The sequence below is a fragment of the Serinus canaria genome, chromosome 1 (assembly GCF_022539315.1).
Source record: "Serinus canaria isolate serCan28SL12 chromosome 1, serCan2020, whole genome shotgun sequence".
NCBI lineage: Eukaryota > Metazoa > Chordata > Aves > Passeriformes > Fringillidae > Serinus > Serinus canaria.
In genome coordinates this window covers 76,000,254-76,018,159 of record NC_066313.1, presented here as the reverse complement: position 1 = coordinate 76,018,159, position 17,906 = coordinate 76,000,254, and the positions used below count along the sequence as shown (strand labels likewise).

At 37.8% G+C, this 17,906-nt stretch overlaps 1 protein-coding gene across 1 annotated transcript in view; it reads right to left on the bottom strand.

Moving 5' to 3' along the window:
* PCCA (propionyl-CoA carboxylase subunit alpha) overlaps nucleotides 1–17,906 on the bottom strand; it is a 270,532-nt gene that overhangs the window by 98,226 nt on the left and 154,400 nt on the right. Inside the window, exon 19 of the mRNA XM_050975683.1 lies at nucleotides 7,382–7,484. Within this exon, the coding sequence (XP_050831640.1) occupies nucleotides 7,382–7,484 (103 nt within the window). The remainder of the gene's footprint in view (nucleotides 1–7,381; nucleotides 7,485–17,906) is intronic.

Below are 17,906 nucleotides of genomic sequence, written 5' to 3'. Positions count from 1 at the left end.
GAATATGAAATGTGCTAAAATTTGCTTAGAGAATGGAATTAAAGCTGAAAAAGCTGAAGCAGCATCCAGGAGCTGCAGAGTTAACTATGGCTTTTGTGGTAATAAGCCAGGCTCTTAACACTATATTAGCATTCTTTTAAATGCAACTATTGCTTCTGCTGAACCAGCAGGAGGAGCTCACAACATTTTTTAATCTATTCATTCTACAAAATTTGGGAAGAGGGGTTGGGATGTTGGAGGCGTTTCTGGGCACAGGAAGGAGTTGGTTGGGTATTTTCTTTGCAGTTTTGTTGGATGAGAAATCAGTGCAAAGAAAAGCATCCAAGTAACATTTATGGAAGCACTGCTTTTAGAATTTAGAAAATCATTACATGAATATTGTGCTGCAGGATGTCAAGTGTGCATGGCACAAAAATAAACTGAAGCAACACCCACGCCTCAAGGTGTTTTCAGTCTTACACCAGAAGTCTAGAGGAAGACTGAAGGGTGACAGAACATATTAAATGCTGTATGCCAGAAACATGACTTTCTGAAGAAGGAAAATGGTATGTTATTGCTCTGTATTGTTACAGAGCTTCAGTTTATATTTTAGTTTACTGTTCACTGGAATTCCTGGAACCACTGGATCATTACCCATGAAAGAACATCGTCTCTATTTTCATACCACAGGAATTCATGCTATGAAGCCACCTGTGTGGGTAAAACTCTTCATTAGGTAATTTAGAATTAATCATTGTAAAAACCTAATTCTACCTCTGCCTACTAAGGAATATATTTTAAAGCAGTGAAGTCTGATGCTAACACAAGGAAAATATACAACCAAATTGACCATGCCTGCTTTTAAAACATTTTGCATTTTATCATTTCAGACTTTTCATTGCATTTTCTTTTTAGAAATGCCTTGTAGGCTACATACCAGTGCCAGACCATGTTACTGTGAGTTTTTAGCACAACTACAAATCTCCAAAAGCTACTATAACTAAGCTATTACACTGCTCTGACACAGAGGGAAGAGCATATTTAAAGCCACACAGTGAATGCATTACTCAAGTAATTTTAATTCCCAACCCTGTAGGCATTTTCTCTATATGCTTATGGAGTACCGTGTTAACAAACTAATCTGAGACATACAAACCCATGCCAAAAATCTCTTTTCAAAGCAAATATGTACCATCACATACTTACTGCTAAACTGGCATGGTATTTAAAAAACTGTTCAATCCAGACACACTCTGCTTCTCCTCTGGCTTAGTACTAAAGCTCACCTAAGTACATACAAATTTTATACAAGTATACTCAATATTTACCTCTAGTTCATGTAAAGGATCCCAGCACTTAAACTTTCTGAGACATTCAATGAAGCAGAGTGGAAATGCATACCAGAAACACTGAGTTCACAACAAGATACTGAGGCCAAGGCCATTTTCATTAAAAAACCACAATGTCAGCAGTCACAGAAATGTAGCAATTAAAGCAGTTGCCACAGAGTCAAAACTCAGGGATCAATGCTCTCCTCAGATTGAAAGATTCAAGTGCAGAGTGCCTGCCTCCCAGGAGCACCTGTGCCCACCCCCCCAGGAGAGCATAGGGCAACCTCTACCCTTACAGTAAATCTGTCACTACAGAAAAAGGAATGCAGGATCTGTAAAGCCAGAGAGTCCATCAACAAGCAGGAGCACAACTACTATAGCCAGTGCTTTCCAAGCATGGGAAATTCGGGGTTTTCCTCTCAGCACAGCACTAGACTGTGCACACTGCATTGAAGGGACATTATACGCAATACATCATACACCGTCTCTGAACTAAGAGATTGAAAGTAGATATACAACAATACGGGTTTACAAGAATGCAAACCATGTGGAAAAAAGCAGGGAAAGTTCTTTGCTTACAGATGTAAGGATTATCTAACAGATTTTGCCCCACCCACTAGTGCCTTTAAACCTGAACTTCCCTTTCATTCAAACTAATACTAGACATGGGAACAACGATACAGTTTATTTCAAATATGTAACATGCAACAATATATACTTAGAACTAGCCTAAGCCAAAAGTCTTCATCTACTGCTTCTAGGGATATATATTAATTTGTATTAGAACTGGCTGCCCCTCTTATTGTTTTAATTCCTACAGATATTTGCTTTTCATCCCTATTAACACAGCACTCATATTTCTTTCATGTGACCAAATAGTTATTATGTGTCTGAACATACCAGAAATGTAAAATACTAGTAATAATAATTCTGGCATTTTATTGCTTCTCTTAACAAGGTTAATAATTTTATAGTGCTAGATGGGCAATGTTATTCTTCTACACGGACTACTGGAAAGACAGAACTTCATATGCACTGAATTACTATTCCACTCCATTCACATTTGTGTTTAAGGAATTAAATGTGAACTAAGCTTGCTTACAGCAACTTTCTGTATCATTGTTCTGATTTTCCATTATACTATTCCTTGTTTCACTTGATGCTTTGCATACTTCTGTTTGATTTTTGGGTGGTATTTTTTCCTCCCCCAAAAGAGAATTTACAACTCAATGAAAATATTTCCTGAAGTAGTTTTCAAATAAACTTACCCATCAGTCATGAAATGTACAGTAAATGAATACACAAAAGTTCTCAAAATTAAATGCTTATTATATTTGAAGTCAAAGCTCAGCCATAATTAGATAAACAAATTCACTAACTAAAGTAAAGCATTCAAATAAACTTGCACCTATTCTATATTGATCATATAGGACATATTCAAATAATGATGACAGTATTGCTTTAGATTTTATTTTTATGCTGGCATTTTGTAATATACAATAGCTTTTCTCTTAAAAATGTTAAGAGGTACACAGGCTGATTTTCCACCCACACAGGTATCTAATAAATTCTTTACTTCTCAAGAAAAAGATAGGGGAAAAACACTGGGTTTTTTCCTACAAATTATTTAAAACATTCATTTCTGACTGGACTGAACAAACTTCAAAAAATTCTTGTAGAGATTTCATAGCTGTACTACATTTATCTCTTCTTAACTTTGGCTTTAGGAAGTCATCCAATGTTTTGTGAAAATGGTAGCCCATTCTAGCAACAACCTGAATTAAAGAATTTAGCTTTCTCTATTCCTCTTATTCAGCATTTGACCTATAAAGGTCCCTCTGGAAATATATCGAATTTCCATTTGCCCAAAGTAACTTCTGAACTATGACACCTTATGCTTAAAAAAAATAAAAAATAAACAACTTCAATGATAAGAAGCTACTTTGTAACTGAAAACATCTGGAAATTCTTTGACAACTAAACTGAGGAGAAGATGAGGCTAAGCGGTCTGGGAAGGTATGCATTTACTACAGAGATGAAGAACACTAACAGGAAGGACTGTTTTCAAACATGAAAAAGGAGAACAACTACTTGCAGAGAAAACATGCAAATCATCAATAAAGAATTCTCAAGACAGTATTTCTTCACTGTAGCAAATGATCAGAAAATGGATAATGGCAAAAATGTTTTCAAGAATTAAGTTTATTTCATAGAATACAGTTACAAATTCCTCACTGAACTAAAATTAGGTTGGAAGGAGGGTTAGAACTAAATGACCTTTAAGGTCCCTTCCAACTCAAACCATCCTATGAATAAACAATGCCACCACCATGGAATTAGACCATCCTTGGTGGCTGACATCTGGTTTTGCAGGGCCATGTTCATACACTGCAGGGAAACCACCCAGCTAACCAAGTTTCCTCAATATATGTAGGTTCCCATTTGATTTTGTCTCTTTCACCCTTCAATACTCTGCAGAACAGCCGAGTTTTCTAAAGGAAGAACAGACTCCAACCTTCAACAGCAAATCTCAATCAATGAAATCATAAAATAAACACATTTGATACCCAGACTAGCAATTAAAAATGGCAAGAAGGTAAAGACTCCTGTTTGTAATTCAAGTAAACAAAAGATTTCAGAGTCTGGTGGTGGGATGCTGCTGGGCTGCTTGTTGCTGTTTTGCATTGCTTGTTACCGTCTCATGTAAAGGAAGGTATTCTTCCTTCAAATTCTATTTTAGCAGCAATCTTGATTGCAAGATCTTTAATTCAATTGACAAGAGAAAAAATTTTAAGCATAAGAAGAACACTAATCAAAGCTAGGAATCTGACCATCTTTCCTCTGAAAAAATAAGTGGTATACATGACAAGCAGTTAGTTTAAAGATTCTTCTAGCAATTAATATATAGAACAAAGAAAAAAAGAATAAATGACATTTACATCAATTTAGTTGGCAAGTTCTTTGTACAGAAGCAAGCAGGTCCCACCAAAGCTGCTACATTTTATTTCTCAAGTCAGGTCATTGGAATCTTTTAATTGCAAAAGCATTTGCTATGTTGATAGGGTATCACCAGAAACAACTGTCTGGTACTGAAAATTCTAGTAAAGTAATTTTATATAAACATTAGTATATATGTTGCTGGCTTCAGCATAAAAACCAAGTTACTTCTATTTTAAAAGAAAATATATCAAATTAGGATTCACAGAAGTTTTCAACCTCTACTGGAATCATAAAAATTATTATTTTTGTTTGCAGTGCTTCCAGCAAAGAGCATCGTTCACACTTGTTGACCACTTATCCTTTAAATCCTTCAGTTTTGGGAAGCAAGGCTGCTGAAGTGGCCTAAAGCCAGCCCCCATCAAAGACTGCTGTAACAAACAAAATAGTTAAAAACAGATGGTTTCAAAACTCAAAATTCTGAGCAACAAAGAGCAGTGAAGAGCAGTTAACACTGCACAATTCATCAGGAATCTCGTGCTAAAGGAAGCCCACGAGAGCTGACCCGGAGCCCGAAGAGCTGCGGAGCGGCGCGCCCGGAGCAGCGGGCAGGGAGCGCGGCGCGGCCGGGGCTCGCACTGCCCGCACGGAGCGCACCGCGACCTGCGAGCCGCGGCTGGGACAGCGGCACAGCTACGGGGACAAAGAAGAGTCCCTGCTGGAAGGGTCCCCGTGGTAAACTGAGTAAATCAGGATGCAAATGCCGCTGTGCAAAGCACGGTTTGCAGCGCGGGTAAACTTCTGCAGGGGAATGTGAAGGTGGCCCTCCCATTGCCCTTATCTAACTGCACCATAGGTTCAGCTTTGTCACAAGCCATGAGGGGACACAACCCACAAAGGCAGGAGCCTCTGGCACACCAGCTTAATAGCAAAAAACTAAATGCAGAAGTTCAAAAAGTGAGGCCTGTGTTTCTGACAGCAAACAAACGTTGAATTTCCCCCCTTTTTTTTTTCCTGATGGTATGTTACACCTCCTGATCAGAAACAAGATTTCTCATTCCTAGTCTTGACTCTTCTTTGAAGTTTTAAGGCGGTTGGTTTTCCATTGTAAAGGTTTTAATAACAATTCAGGTTTTTGACGGTGCTGTATTTACTATAAACTCTTATCTGTGCCACAATCACAGGAGAACACCAGGAAAAAGAAAATTACTGATGAAGAATAGCATGTCCTCTGCTATTTATCCAGTAACAATAAAAATAAGTTTAACTCTAAACAACCCTGCTATTAAAAAAGTTTCCCACTTTTTACATGGCTAAGCTCAGGTGCAATTTTTAATACACCAATTTTAATACACTTTTAAATCTTTATAGGTATATGGTTTAAGTGAAACAGACTTCTCCTGAAATCCACCTGATGTGATTTATTTTACCGGGTATTTTCCAGATACAAGTAAATAAGGAATTACATCTCCCCAAGTATACAGGCACGGTTAGGGTGGAAATAAAATGCAAAAGCAATTGTCAGAAATCCCTCTGACCCAAGCTTTGAGGCACACAGATGGTCCTAACCTGGCACTCTTAATTTTCCCTTAGTGCTTAGGCACCCATTCTCTGACACTGAGAGATGCTCCTGCCTCCCTGCCTAGCAGTAGAAGGTAAAAGCAGTAACTTAGTGCAGGGACACAAGGATATGAGAAGGGACTTTCACATTTGTTGTTTGAATAACAAACCAAATTATCAGAAATCAGGCTCCTCATATACTTTGTCAAACTGCTTTATACTAGCTGTAATTCTCATACTGCTGCAAGACATCACAACTGTTAGCAGCTCCATTGAAAGTGAGAGACAGGCTTGGACTCAGATCTCTCAAAATGTGTGCACATATGCAGATGTATGCTTGTGTAATTGGCTGTGCTAAACAGCTCCCTGGTTTGGAGAAGTCTAACTGTGGGAATTAGATCTCTGAGCACACAGCAGCCAGGGCCTATGCAACACTCACAGCAACCAGCAGGCTATCCCCACAGCAGCAGGCAGCTCTTGTGCTGCAACCAAAAGGTGAAAAGGCTGAGGGCAATGACTGCTCCTGGGAAGGGCTCTCTCTGTCCCACAAGTCGGTGCCAGCTCGACTCTAAACTGGGCTGAAATCTGACAGAGGTGTTCTGTTGTTTGAATGGGCTGTATCCAAGCTCACAGGATGCCTATTAGGAATGTTATATCGATTTTAGAAACTGCATGCAGACTTGGCTTTTGCTTCTGAAACAACAATTCAGCAAGTAGGGTGTGTCACTGCCATTCTAAGGAAATCTGCCTTATTAAGCCCCTTTTGAAACCTTTTGCCTAAGAGTCAACAAGTACTATACAAGTCAACTGCCTATTTAAAAAAAAATAAATCTCATTTTGGTTGTGGAATCACCATTTACAGATATAAAAAGCAGTTCTCCCTATAAATTTATCTTCTTAATACTTCAACCAGCTAGTGTCTTGGCTTTATACTGCTGAACAGCTGAATTACCAAACCCAGCATTACTGTTCTTCTACTGTCATGGTCTGTCCTTCTGCCTTCCATGCTGACAACATTAAGCAATTACCTTAGAACATTTGTAAAAAACAAAAGTTAATACACATTCATCTGAAGTGAATAAGCACATCCTGAAACACTGGCATTTTACTATGACCACATACAGTTCTAGCACAGAGTGCTGAATAATGCCATTCCAGGATGATTGCTTATTCAATTGGCTTGGATCTTTGATTTGTTTTTCTAAACATTAGCTTAAGGTAATGCAATTTTTGTCAACATTGCATTTGTTTTCTTGCTCTCACATATTTACAGTGGCGTATAAGATGCTACTTCCAAACAAGACACTAAACAGAAGAATTTAGAAACTAATTTAATAAGCTATTATATACAAAAATGTTCCACAGACATGAGCCCTGAGAAAAATCTCAGTACACTAGCACTATTTAACTGTCAGGGTCTTGTTTGGTAATAAACAGCAATGCCTACTAAAGACAAACCACACATCTATCCTTAGTCAAGAAAAAGATGGAGAATTTTAGCAGGTGTCAAGGATAATATATATATATATATATAGACTCAATGCTGAATTTCTTAGAAAATGAGCAGAACTTACAGAAAATGATGAGCCATCCTTTGAAACTGCAACTGGGTAAATTCCATCTCCTAGATGCACAGAGAGCTCCCAGCTACTTCTCTTTGATTTAGCAATAGGAATTCTAAAAAAGAAACAGACAGAAGAAAAATTTTTAACAGAGATTTCATGCTTCTTCCAAGTTAACCAGAAGCACTTTCCTCATAGGATGGTCCTGAAGGATATAAAATATCATTAATGTATAGACACAGTTGGAGAGCATACTTGAAAAAAATATATACTAAATACATTTTTCTGTCAAACAGCATATAAGGAGAAAATACACTCTTACTTTCTTTCTAGATTTGCCTTGACACACTGGGTATGCTGATAAAGTTATAGGAGGCCCTTGAATGCAGCCAGCACTTGCTGCAGAATTAGCTCAAACAGGATGAAAAGCAGATGAGAAAGTGGGTTGGCAGGAGAATAGCAACAGTGATAACTGGAGCAGTCTTTTCAAGGGCAAAATATAATCATTATTTCTTTAATCTCATTCTCAGTAAACCTTAATTAAAAGCCAATTACAGACAAAAGATTCAGCCAAACAAGTAATAAAAGTAATTTTATATCTAATACACATTTTTAAGTACTCATCCACAGAGCCCTTCAAGCATACTGAAAAAATAATGATGTATCATCACAGCCCACATGGAGGATTTTACCGATTCCTGCAGCATTCTGTGGCTGCACCATTTATCAAGTAACACAGGAAACCTGAATCTTTTCAACTTAAAAAAGCACACACCTGGCAGCAAAGGAATGAGAACTGAACCTCCATTCTTCGAAATTCAGAGTGAAACATGCAATTTTCAGCTATTTTATTTAAATGCATATTCGTTCTCCATTTCCTCATTTTAACTTCTCAAGTCTCTTCCACTTTGCCATATCAACTGGTATTCAAAAGTATACTACAACTTTTCTAATCAGTGCTCATCATATATTACCATATTACCAACTAAAGGCAAGACAGGAAGGTGTTATTTAAACTCCATTAAAACAAAACCACATTTTGGTATAGCTTTTCTTCCATATTGACTCTTACATATTTAGATTTTTCTGTAAGAAATTTGTAGGGATAATTTTATCACCTTTACATCTCTTTTAAGGATCATTTCTGCTATACCATGAATCTATTGTATATTATAGCCCTTACTACACCTTTTATTGCAGCCTGCAGTCTTAAAACCTGTAAACACATTATGCCACATGGATCCTCGAGTGGATTCAGGTGACCAGTGAACCACATGTCCCCATAGAGAGTGCTCAGGTTTCCTGTGGAATCAACAGGGAGAAGCATCTGTGCGGCCTCTATAAGGCCACAGGAGAAGAAATTATCTGTCCAAGCCAAGGATAATATGCTGACTTGCCAAGGAGTTCAACAATTATTTTAAGAACTTCAGGTTTTTAGATACCTGGATCTTAAGAAAGCACAAGTTCAAGTACTTAATGAGGTAAGGAACTTCCAAAAATTGTGCCTTGCCATGTGCCTGAAAAGGGGAAATGGAAATGCTAAATATATCAGACACAAATAAATGCATACTAATCCTTAGTTACTTCTGGCTGCAAGCCAAGTAAGGCCCACATCAAATTTCACCAAGCATCTCAGCTCACCTCTATCACTACCCTAAAAGTTCACAAGACAGATATTGAAAATAAGCTGTTCCCGTGCTAAGGATGCCAAGAGTCACCTTTCACCTTGAATATAGTGACAATTGTCAAAACAATAAATCTGAGGAATTATCTATGGTTTATTAGGAGCAATGTCATTTCTCAGCAACTCATATTGGAATTCCTGTATGTCACCAAACATTTAGACTGGCTGATAGGAAACGTGACAGACACAGGAGTTCCTGAAGAAGAGGAAGAGGAATTTCCTGCACAGGTAGCAGGCAGCAAGCTGAGAGATGTTTTCATTGCACTTCCTGGTATCAGAGCACCAGTAAGGGGGAATACAGACAGCACCTGGTTAAGTTCTCCATGACACTCCACTGCAACAACCAACAGGATTTAGTGGTTTATAGCAACTTCATATTTCTTACATTAGAACTAGGACCACATCACAAACTCAGCTTAGTAGATCTGCTTCACTGCTGTCATGAGATTCCTTACAGCCTTGCTGGCACAGCCCTGCTTCATATTGCATTTGACTGGAAGTGACCTCATGAATCTGGCTGCTGGCCATCAAAGGAAAGACAGTCTTGTTCTCCAGCAGGGATTATTTTTGTTCAGTCCTGTCTTGCTGAGCTTTGTCAAGTGTATCTCCAAACAGGATGCATGCCTCCTGAAAGGCATGACTATCATCACTGCTTTGCCTGGGTTTCAAACAGCCACATAATTCCTCTCTCTGCAACACCAATGGCCAGGAGGGCAAGGTCCAGAGCTGCATCAAGTATACAGCAAGTTGTGCTTCCCTCCTGGAATTGCTAGATCTCTTTGCACAGGGACATTTTTCAGCTTTGCTAATCAGCTTTGCCTGTGGTTTTGTAACTATAACTGACACTGGATAGGACATATACTTACATTAGCTCATGACAACCCTACTTCTTCATTAAACCAAATTCCTTTCAAAGAAATTATTTTGTAGTAGACTCCACTTTGATAGGATTTGCAGGTAGGGAACATTCATATAAATAAGGATTATGAAGTCCAAAAGTAAGAATCAAAGTCTAAGTTTGTTAAATATGAAAATGAACTTGCTCACATCCATGAACTACTTTAGAAATGCAGAAGTTTCTACCAGAGATTTGTTTTGGATTTTCTGTTGTTTTGTGGTGTTTGGGTTTTTTTTTAATCTGAGACACCCGAGTGCATGGGAAATTATATTTTTTCTTGGCCAAGGTTGCTCCCTTAGATGAGAAGACTTTTAAGTCCTCCCAAAGAAAGCATGTGAACTCTGAATATATTTCACACTAGTTCACAGAAAACTCCCCAAACTTCTGGCTACTCTCAAAATATAGAACTTTTAAAATTCTACATAATGGGCTGAAATCCAACATATTGTATTCACAGAAAAAAAAGAATAATCCCACTGAAAATAAAAATAGTGTAATTTTTGCCATCATAAAAAAAAAAAAGAAAACATAAGGCATTTCCCTTCCACCCCTAGATTCAGAGTCCACACAGTATGTCTTTCCCTTTTTTCTCCCAGTTTTGGCAAATGACATATCAACCAATAAAATTACTTCATTAGCTTATAAAGCTCACTGGCTGCAGGAAGAAACACAAGTTTCACAGCAAGATGAGGGGCCAGGTGGATGAGGAGCAGGGCCACGGAGAACTATGAGCTGCTGATCCTTGCCAGGAGCATTACACACAAAGGGATAGAAAGAGAGCAAAGGCAGCACGACAGCCACAATGGTAGATGGGTGGAGAAGGGGGTTATAAACTCCTTCCACACTAAAATGGGCAGTTCTGAACCTCTCCACTCCAAATTGCCTTCCAAGGGGAAGCATCACAAGCATAGAAACACAGCTGAAGAGCGATGGCCTGGCTTTAAGTCATAAAGGCTTTACTCCAAAGCACCCATTACAAAAACATGTAAGCAACACAACAAGAAAAACAGCACCGTTTGCCTGCTTGGTTATTTATATTCAAGCTCTACTGCTTCTTGTTCAACTAGAGATGATGTCTGTGTAGAAATGCATTATGTCCCTTTTACCCCCCAAATGCCATGTGTGGGAGAGGAAGACACTTGAGAATAACACAGCAACCAAAGCTTCTGGTTTCTTTGCATGTTTTCAGTGAGGAAAGCAAAAAACTGCTAAAAATTTTAGGTCGACACATACTTACTGTGCTCATGGAACACATTAATTAAACTATTATCTATTCTAGTCAAAAACAAGTAATGAAATAAAATAGACACTCACAAAAGCAAATCAAGTAAAAACTCTGCCCTGGCCATTTTGATTGTCACCAATCAATCAGATAAAAGGAACTCGATAAAAACTACAATTTTCTGCCGTTTGTAGCAAATAAACTTCCCCCTCCCTATTACCACTGATGATGTAAATGAGTTAGGATGTCACCAGCTCCTAAAGGATCAGAAAATTGAATATAGATTTTTGTACTTCCAATTCAAAATATGTCTTCTAATGCTGAGGTGGAAAACAAATTCCTCTTCACTTGATATTTTTGCTGCATAATACTTTATGTAAACAGAGAAATCCCGAACTATCATAACAAATCCTCCTGTTTGAAAGATTACAAGCGTTTGAAAACCACATTATATGACACTCCATAAAGCTGTTTTTCAATTGTGCAATTACCTATTCAGCAGTTAAATAAAAGTGAAATATTGACTTAAAACAATGTTAATGGTCAAAGAATCATTAAGAAATCCTTCATCATAACTTTCACAGCAGGTGGCCTGTAAAATGATCAAGAATAATGTGCTGGATTCTGTAGCCACCAAGGTCAGTTTCTGCATACAAATCTTGCAAAGGGAGAAAAAAAGACCTTCAGAAAGTGGGCCATTCATCTGAACCAAGTTCAGAGAATTTCCAGCACTGTGAAAAGATATGTTATGCAAGCACATAGATGTATTCAGTGGGGGTAGACTGAACCAGCTACATGGAGACTACAAAGGAGCCCTCCCATGGCTCATGAATAAGTCGAGGAAATGATCAGAAAAAAATGCAGAGATGTTTAGACAGATGGCCCACTTAAAATGCCTGGGACAGGGCATAAGCAATTTTAATGAAACTTTAGATCTACCATATAAATTGTTTCTTATTTTTACTGCCCTCCCCCCACCCCTCCAAAAAAAAAAAAAAAAAAATCAAGAAAGGCAAATAGAAATTCAACAACTCAAACAAGAGCCTATCTTGCTATGGAAAAAAAAAAAAAAAGGCAACCTAAAAAAATCCACAAACCACCAAAAAAACCCCAAAAAACCAAAAAAGGGAAGTAAATCTCACACTTTTAAGCTTTTTTGGTTTAATAAGTTCATAAGCAAAGAAATATCCTTCAGAGAACCTTCAACTATCAGATGAATATAAAAGCAGGGAATGGATAGATTAAAAGAATTCTAAACAGAAGTGTACTGCCAAACAAAACACAAATCTAAGCTTTAGTATCTGAGTACTTTCAACACTTTCCAACATAAAAGTTCATCATCACACAAAAAAGATAAAAGCAGCACTTTCACAGGATTATTTTAAGAACCAAAAATTATGTGCAAGGAACCTAAGAATCTGGGAATATTTTATTCAGCAATTTGAAGTATTTTCTGTATCTATTCACACACATTTTCTACATATATTCAGACTGGTCCCTCTATACATATCATGTGCCTTTTTACATTAAAATAGGTTTTCCTTCTTCCTGCTTTATATGTGCATACATATACGTGTTCCCCTTTCACTGTGAATATGAAAATATACCCATCATTAGACCAAATTATAGTTCTTCATATGTCATACAAAATAATAACCTCTACTAGCCAATGTGCCAGCTGATCAGACAAAGGCTGAAAGAATTACTCAACAGTTATATCAAAAAGGTTTTACATTACATTTTCTTACATATCCCATTGAGATCAATAACAAATATGCATATTTATAGCCTATACTCTATTTGAATAGTGACCACAGGAAAAAATGAAATTACATGGAAGGTAAACTATAAAATAAAAAAGCAATGCTTTAAAAGGATGCTATGGAGTGCACTGTGCTTTGATTCAGAACAGCATACATCTGGATGTTCCCTTTTCCTTTAGCAGAAGCTTTTCAAGCAATTTGCATTGACATAAGAGCCTACAATCCAGTGACCAACAAAAACCTCCAGTGCCTTCAGCAGTGAAACCCAGATGTGGGCCAAGGAAACACTTACAAATCTAGGGTGAATTTAGGTGCCCAGACCTAAGAGCATGGCTCAATGCCTTTCATCTCCATTTAACTGAGAAATAACCTTGCAAAGGACCTGAGCTCACCCTGGCTAACCCACTTCCCCTGTGGAGGTCTCTAAACCTGCAGTGCTTGGGTCCTGCAAAGAGAGACACCCTAACCCCAGTGCTTTACAGCCAGCATCCTCATCAGCCTGGCAGGGGCAAGGAACTGGGGGCTCCTCTGCCAAAGCTGTCTCCACAGTCTTAACCAGAAATCATCCTCCAAACATGCAGGCAAACAACAATTCTAAGTATCCTGAAAGATCTTTCATGGCTCTTTTAGCTTTAAATCTATTGGATAAATGAAGTAGGATTGCTGTTACTGCCTGTCTTGATATAACAAAGTCATGTTTGCAGAGCTTATGTTCAAAGAATCAAAGATCCATGCTATCAGTCTTCCTCAGCCTGTGGGGGTTCACATCCACCTCCCATCTCTCAGGAGAAAGAGCCAGGGGGCAGGTAAGCACTGGGGAATTCACCACTCTACCCTGCTGATCATAGGAAGGAATGAGAGATTCATGGAAGCTCAGGTTTGCAGCCTGACGATGCATTCTTTGGGACAAAAAGTTTTGGCACTTGATCCTAATGCCAGGAATTTCTATGCACTTTGCATTGGTAAACTGCAGGAAACACAGTAACCCTGGGAGCTGCCAGTAGAGCCCAAGACCTCTCAGTTTCAGAAAAGGGTCAGACTGCCCGGTCCTCCAGCAGGCAACAGCATACCTTGAAAATTAAAAAAAAATAAATGTAAAATATATCTGAAATTGATTTCCTCTCCTATGACATGTTAGGACCTACTTTAGTATTTGGTTTTGTTGGAAAAAACAAATGTCACAGGAATTAATGCTATATGGGAGATCTTGCTATTTGTCTCATTGCAAGCATTTTGTGAAATAAGAAGCAAGGAACACTCAAATTAAGTGTTCACAAGTACAGAGAAAAGACATTTATTTTTAGTATAATTTACAAGTCTGTGCTTCTAATCTGTTTTTTCAACCATCTTTTATTTACCAAAGGAGGACCCACTTGCAAGCAGGTGTTTTTAATCAGATCAGTCAACAATATTAACTTGTGCATGCTAACAACTGTCATGGAGAGAAAAATCTAAAAATCTGTTTGTCATCAAAAAAAAGCTCCTCCAATTACAGTATTTAATTTCATAACTTTGTTGTTTTCCAAAACCTTTTTTTTTAAATTTTATTAAGAGATAATTTTGGGCAGTTAGCAAAACCAATAATAATAATTTACTCTGTAAAAGGAAAACAGTAAACGCCTTATCCTATACAAATTTTCCCTTATTTCCTTAGGCAAAGAAACTTATTGTGCAGATATTCAAGAACAGTCTTACAATAATTATCTCACTTTCTTTTTATGTGCGAAGAGCTTCAGAACAAGCCACTGCGATGGAGTAGGGAGGACTAAAACTCTTCTGTTAACATTATCCAGTAGCAGTTATGTACTTTCATATAACATGATGGTATTGGGATGTAGCTGCCTGTTGGGCAGTCTGTTTCCTACACCTCCATTCAAAGAAGGGCTGTTCCCAGTAATAATGTGCTATTTTTCACTTTGTGTTATGTTTAGAATATTACAGGTTCACTGTCCACATAAAAAATAGGCAGAAGGAAATGCTAACCTACTAATATGAAAATGAGGTGAAGTGATTAAAAATTACATCTAAGTTTGATAAAGAAATAATCCAAATTTACTTCTACATAGCAGACCACTTTTTATATTCCCTTTTTTTTTAAACACCCAGGCAAACTTTGTGCTAGATTTGCTGTACTCATCTCTGTGCCTACTAAGCTTGAGCTCAATTGCCCCTAATAGCTGCAAACCTGAATCAAAACACATTTAGTGATTTAATCTGTCATCCCTTCTGTCAGAATTTCAGTTATTCGCCCCCTTTTGTAACAGAAGTTCTGGAGGGTATGGTAACTCAGAAGTAACAGGACAATATGCAGAGGCTGTGAGACAATCAGTGTTGAGCCTCAGATCAGAAGGAGTTCTCAAAGCAAATTATTTCAACCACCCGCACTTTGATTCCTTTGGATCACACTGCAGAATGGTCTTGGGACGTGCAAACCAGTCCCTTTCTGATGAAGAAAGGCAGAAACCAGGTTCCAGAACTGCAGCCAGCACACTCCAGTCACAAATGGGCATTCTGTGCAAAAAAATCTAATTGAAAGTCAGATACACTGAGTGAGACTATGAGCTCCTCATCATGAACAAGATGGTACACTTGCTAATGACAGCTAGATCAGTTTTTGAAGAACCACTTATTCATATGAAGAGATTTTGATCTTAATGACAATTTCTGCAACTGCATTCCCTCAAAATCCTAAGTTCAGTATTTGGTCTAGATATTAAAGGAAAAAAAAAAAAAAAACAAAAAAACTCTGACATTTCAATTCAAGCTCAACCCCTCTTATTTAGTTGCCCCACTAAAAGTTATGTCAAGAAGTGTTTAATACCTACCAGCTCCTGCCAGCTGAAAGCAAAGAAAAACTGTGAAGTGCAGCATATTTGAAAAATTGTTCTGCAATTGTTGAAGAGAAAATGCATATTTTAGAAAAAAAATTTAAAATTCCATTTTGAAAAAGTCATGGCCTGACCTGCCTCTATCTTTTTAGATAATATCTTCTTTAACAGATTGCCATTTCCCCAACTATCCCTAATTTACAAATTTAATAAAAAAAACCATCTTAAACTATATCTTTCTTATTCAGAGATACACATCTGACCCACAGGTACTAACAATGAACTGAAATACAGTGTTTCCTTAAAGAACAAAGTTTTTAAAACTCAATATAGTGAAACTTTTCAGTACGTGCTGAACTTACTAAAGGAGGCACACTATCAGGAGCGAGAGACAACTACTACAGCCAAGGGAAAAGGAAAGGCATCAGAAAAAAGCCATCTCTGAGGAAATTTGGCAACAGCACAGAGAGCAAGAACACTGGCCTTCTTTAAGGCCCACAAGGAACACAATCTGCAAACTAAGGAAAAATTTTAAATTATACTAGCTAACCAAAATAAAACTCCCAACCTGTCTTAGACCAAACAGAAAACACCTTTTTAGAGAACCTCCAAAAATCTTTTGAGTTTTTTGTTAAGAGCTGTGTATTGAATGCTGTCTTTCCTGTAGTTTACAGTTTCATTTAGGTCTCACCCTTTTGATCTGCCAGTCCCCTTGGAACTAACCAGAGTGTATGGTCAGAAATATGGAATTTCTGCCACACCCTGCAGGACTCATGATTTCACCTGGTCTCTCTAAAGCATGTCAGATATGCAATATCCCAGATAAAGGTCATTATTTAAAATAGAATTACCCCCTTTTTTTGTGCATCTTGGAAACACAATGCTTGCCAGATTTCAGTAGAGTTCCAGAGTATTATTGTAAGAGCTCAGCCATCACACTGATTATCACCTCCCACAAACTTGCTGCAGCAGAACCCAGAGTCCATCCAAGAGCTAAACCATCTCATGCCAATGAAATCCGGTTTGGAATACAGCTGTATTGATCATATTTTTCTGTTGCGCTTTCTCCTCTATAAGAGACTTCATTCAGGCAATACATAGAATGCACATTCAGGACAACCCACAGTCCTGCAAAAGGATGACCAGATTTTCCTTGTTAGCCATCCTACATGCCATAGTGTAAGAAACAGAAGCTGGCCAAGAGCTGGGATTCATTTGGAACTCTGTGTTTTTCTAGACAGTGCCTGGCTTTTCAAACTATGTGCACAACACAGGTTTCAACGATGTATCTACCAAACCACAGGGAAATGTGATTACAGCATTTGGCTAGAAGTATTCAAGCCAGTTTCCAACAGGCAATGTCACAGCTACCTCCTCCCCCCTAGATGTAAGAAATGTGGCATATTTCACAGATTCTAAAGCTTTGTTCTCATTTTCTTCTGCACTAGATTCCTATAAAGTAGATTAATGCCACTAATTCTGTTCAGTTAAAGAAAAAAAAAAACAGCAGATGAGAAAACCCCCAAAAGTTCATTAAAAATTATATTAGATAACATAAAACATGCCTATCTCCAACAAGCACCCATATGTCATGTCTAGACTATTACAGCACATAGCAGAGCTCAGTGACTCTCATTACCTTGCATACATCACCCCTACACTTCCAGCTTACATCCGGCTTTCACACCACTGAGCTTTCAGCACCTCATATTAACCATCTTTTCCCTTCCTAACTAATGGGAAGAGAAAGGTACCTCTCACAATGAGTTAGACCTGAAATTGGCTGAACTACCTTTAGGTAATGCTCAGCTATATTTTTTACATTACTTAGGCACTACAACTCTCAGCATCTAATAATTTAAGAGTGATACATATTCAAAAGATGATAAATATCTATTGCCCTCTATGTATTTTCATCCTTTTAATAAGGCATCTGCCATTGTTTAAATTATGGTCTCACAAGTAAATAGAAGAAAGACAACAAGAAAGAAAATGTGCATGGACTTCCAATTTTGTTCAAGTTATATACATCAGACCTGAATGAAGGAATTTGAGAGTTATTAAACTAGAGTTGAATGTGAAGGATAAAAAATTTGTAACAGCTACTGCCTCATTCTCAGTACTAATACAAAAACTTTTTCC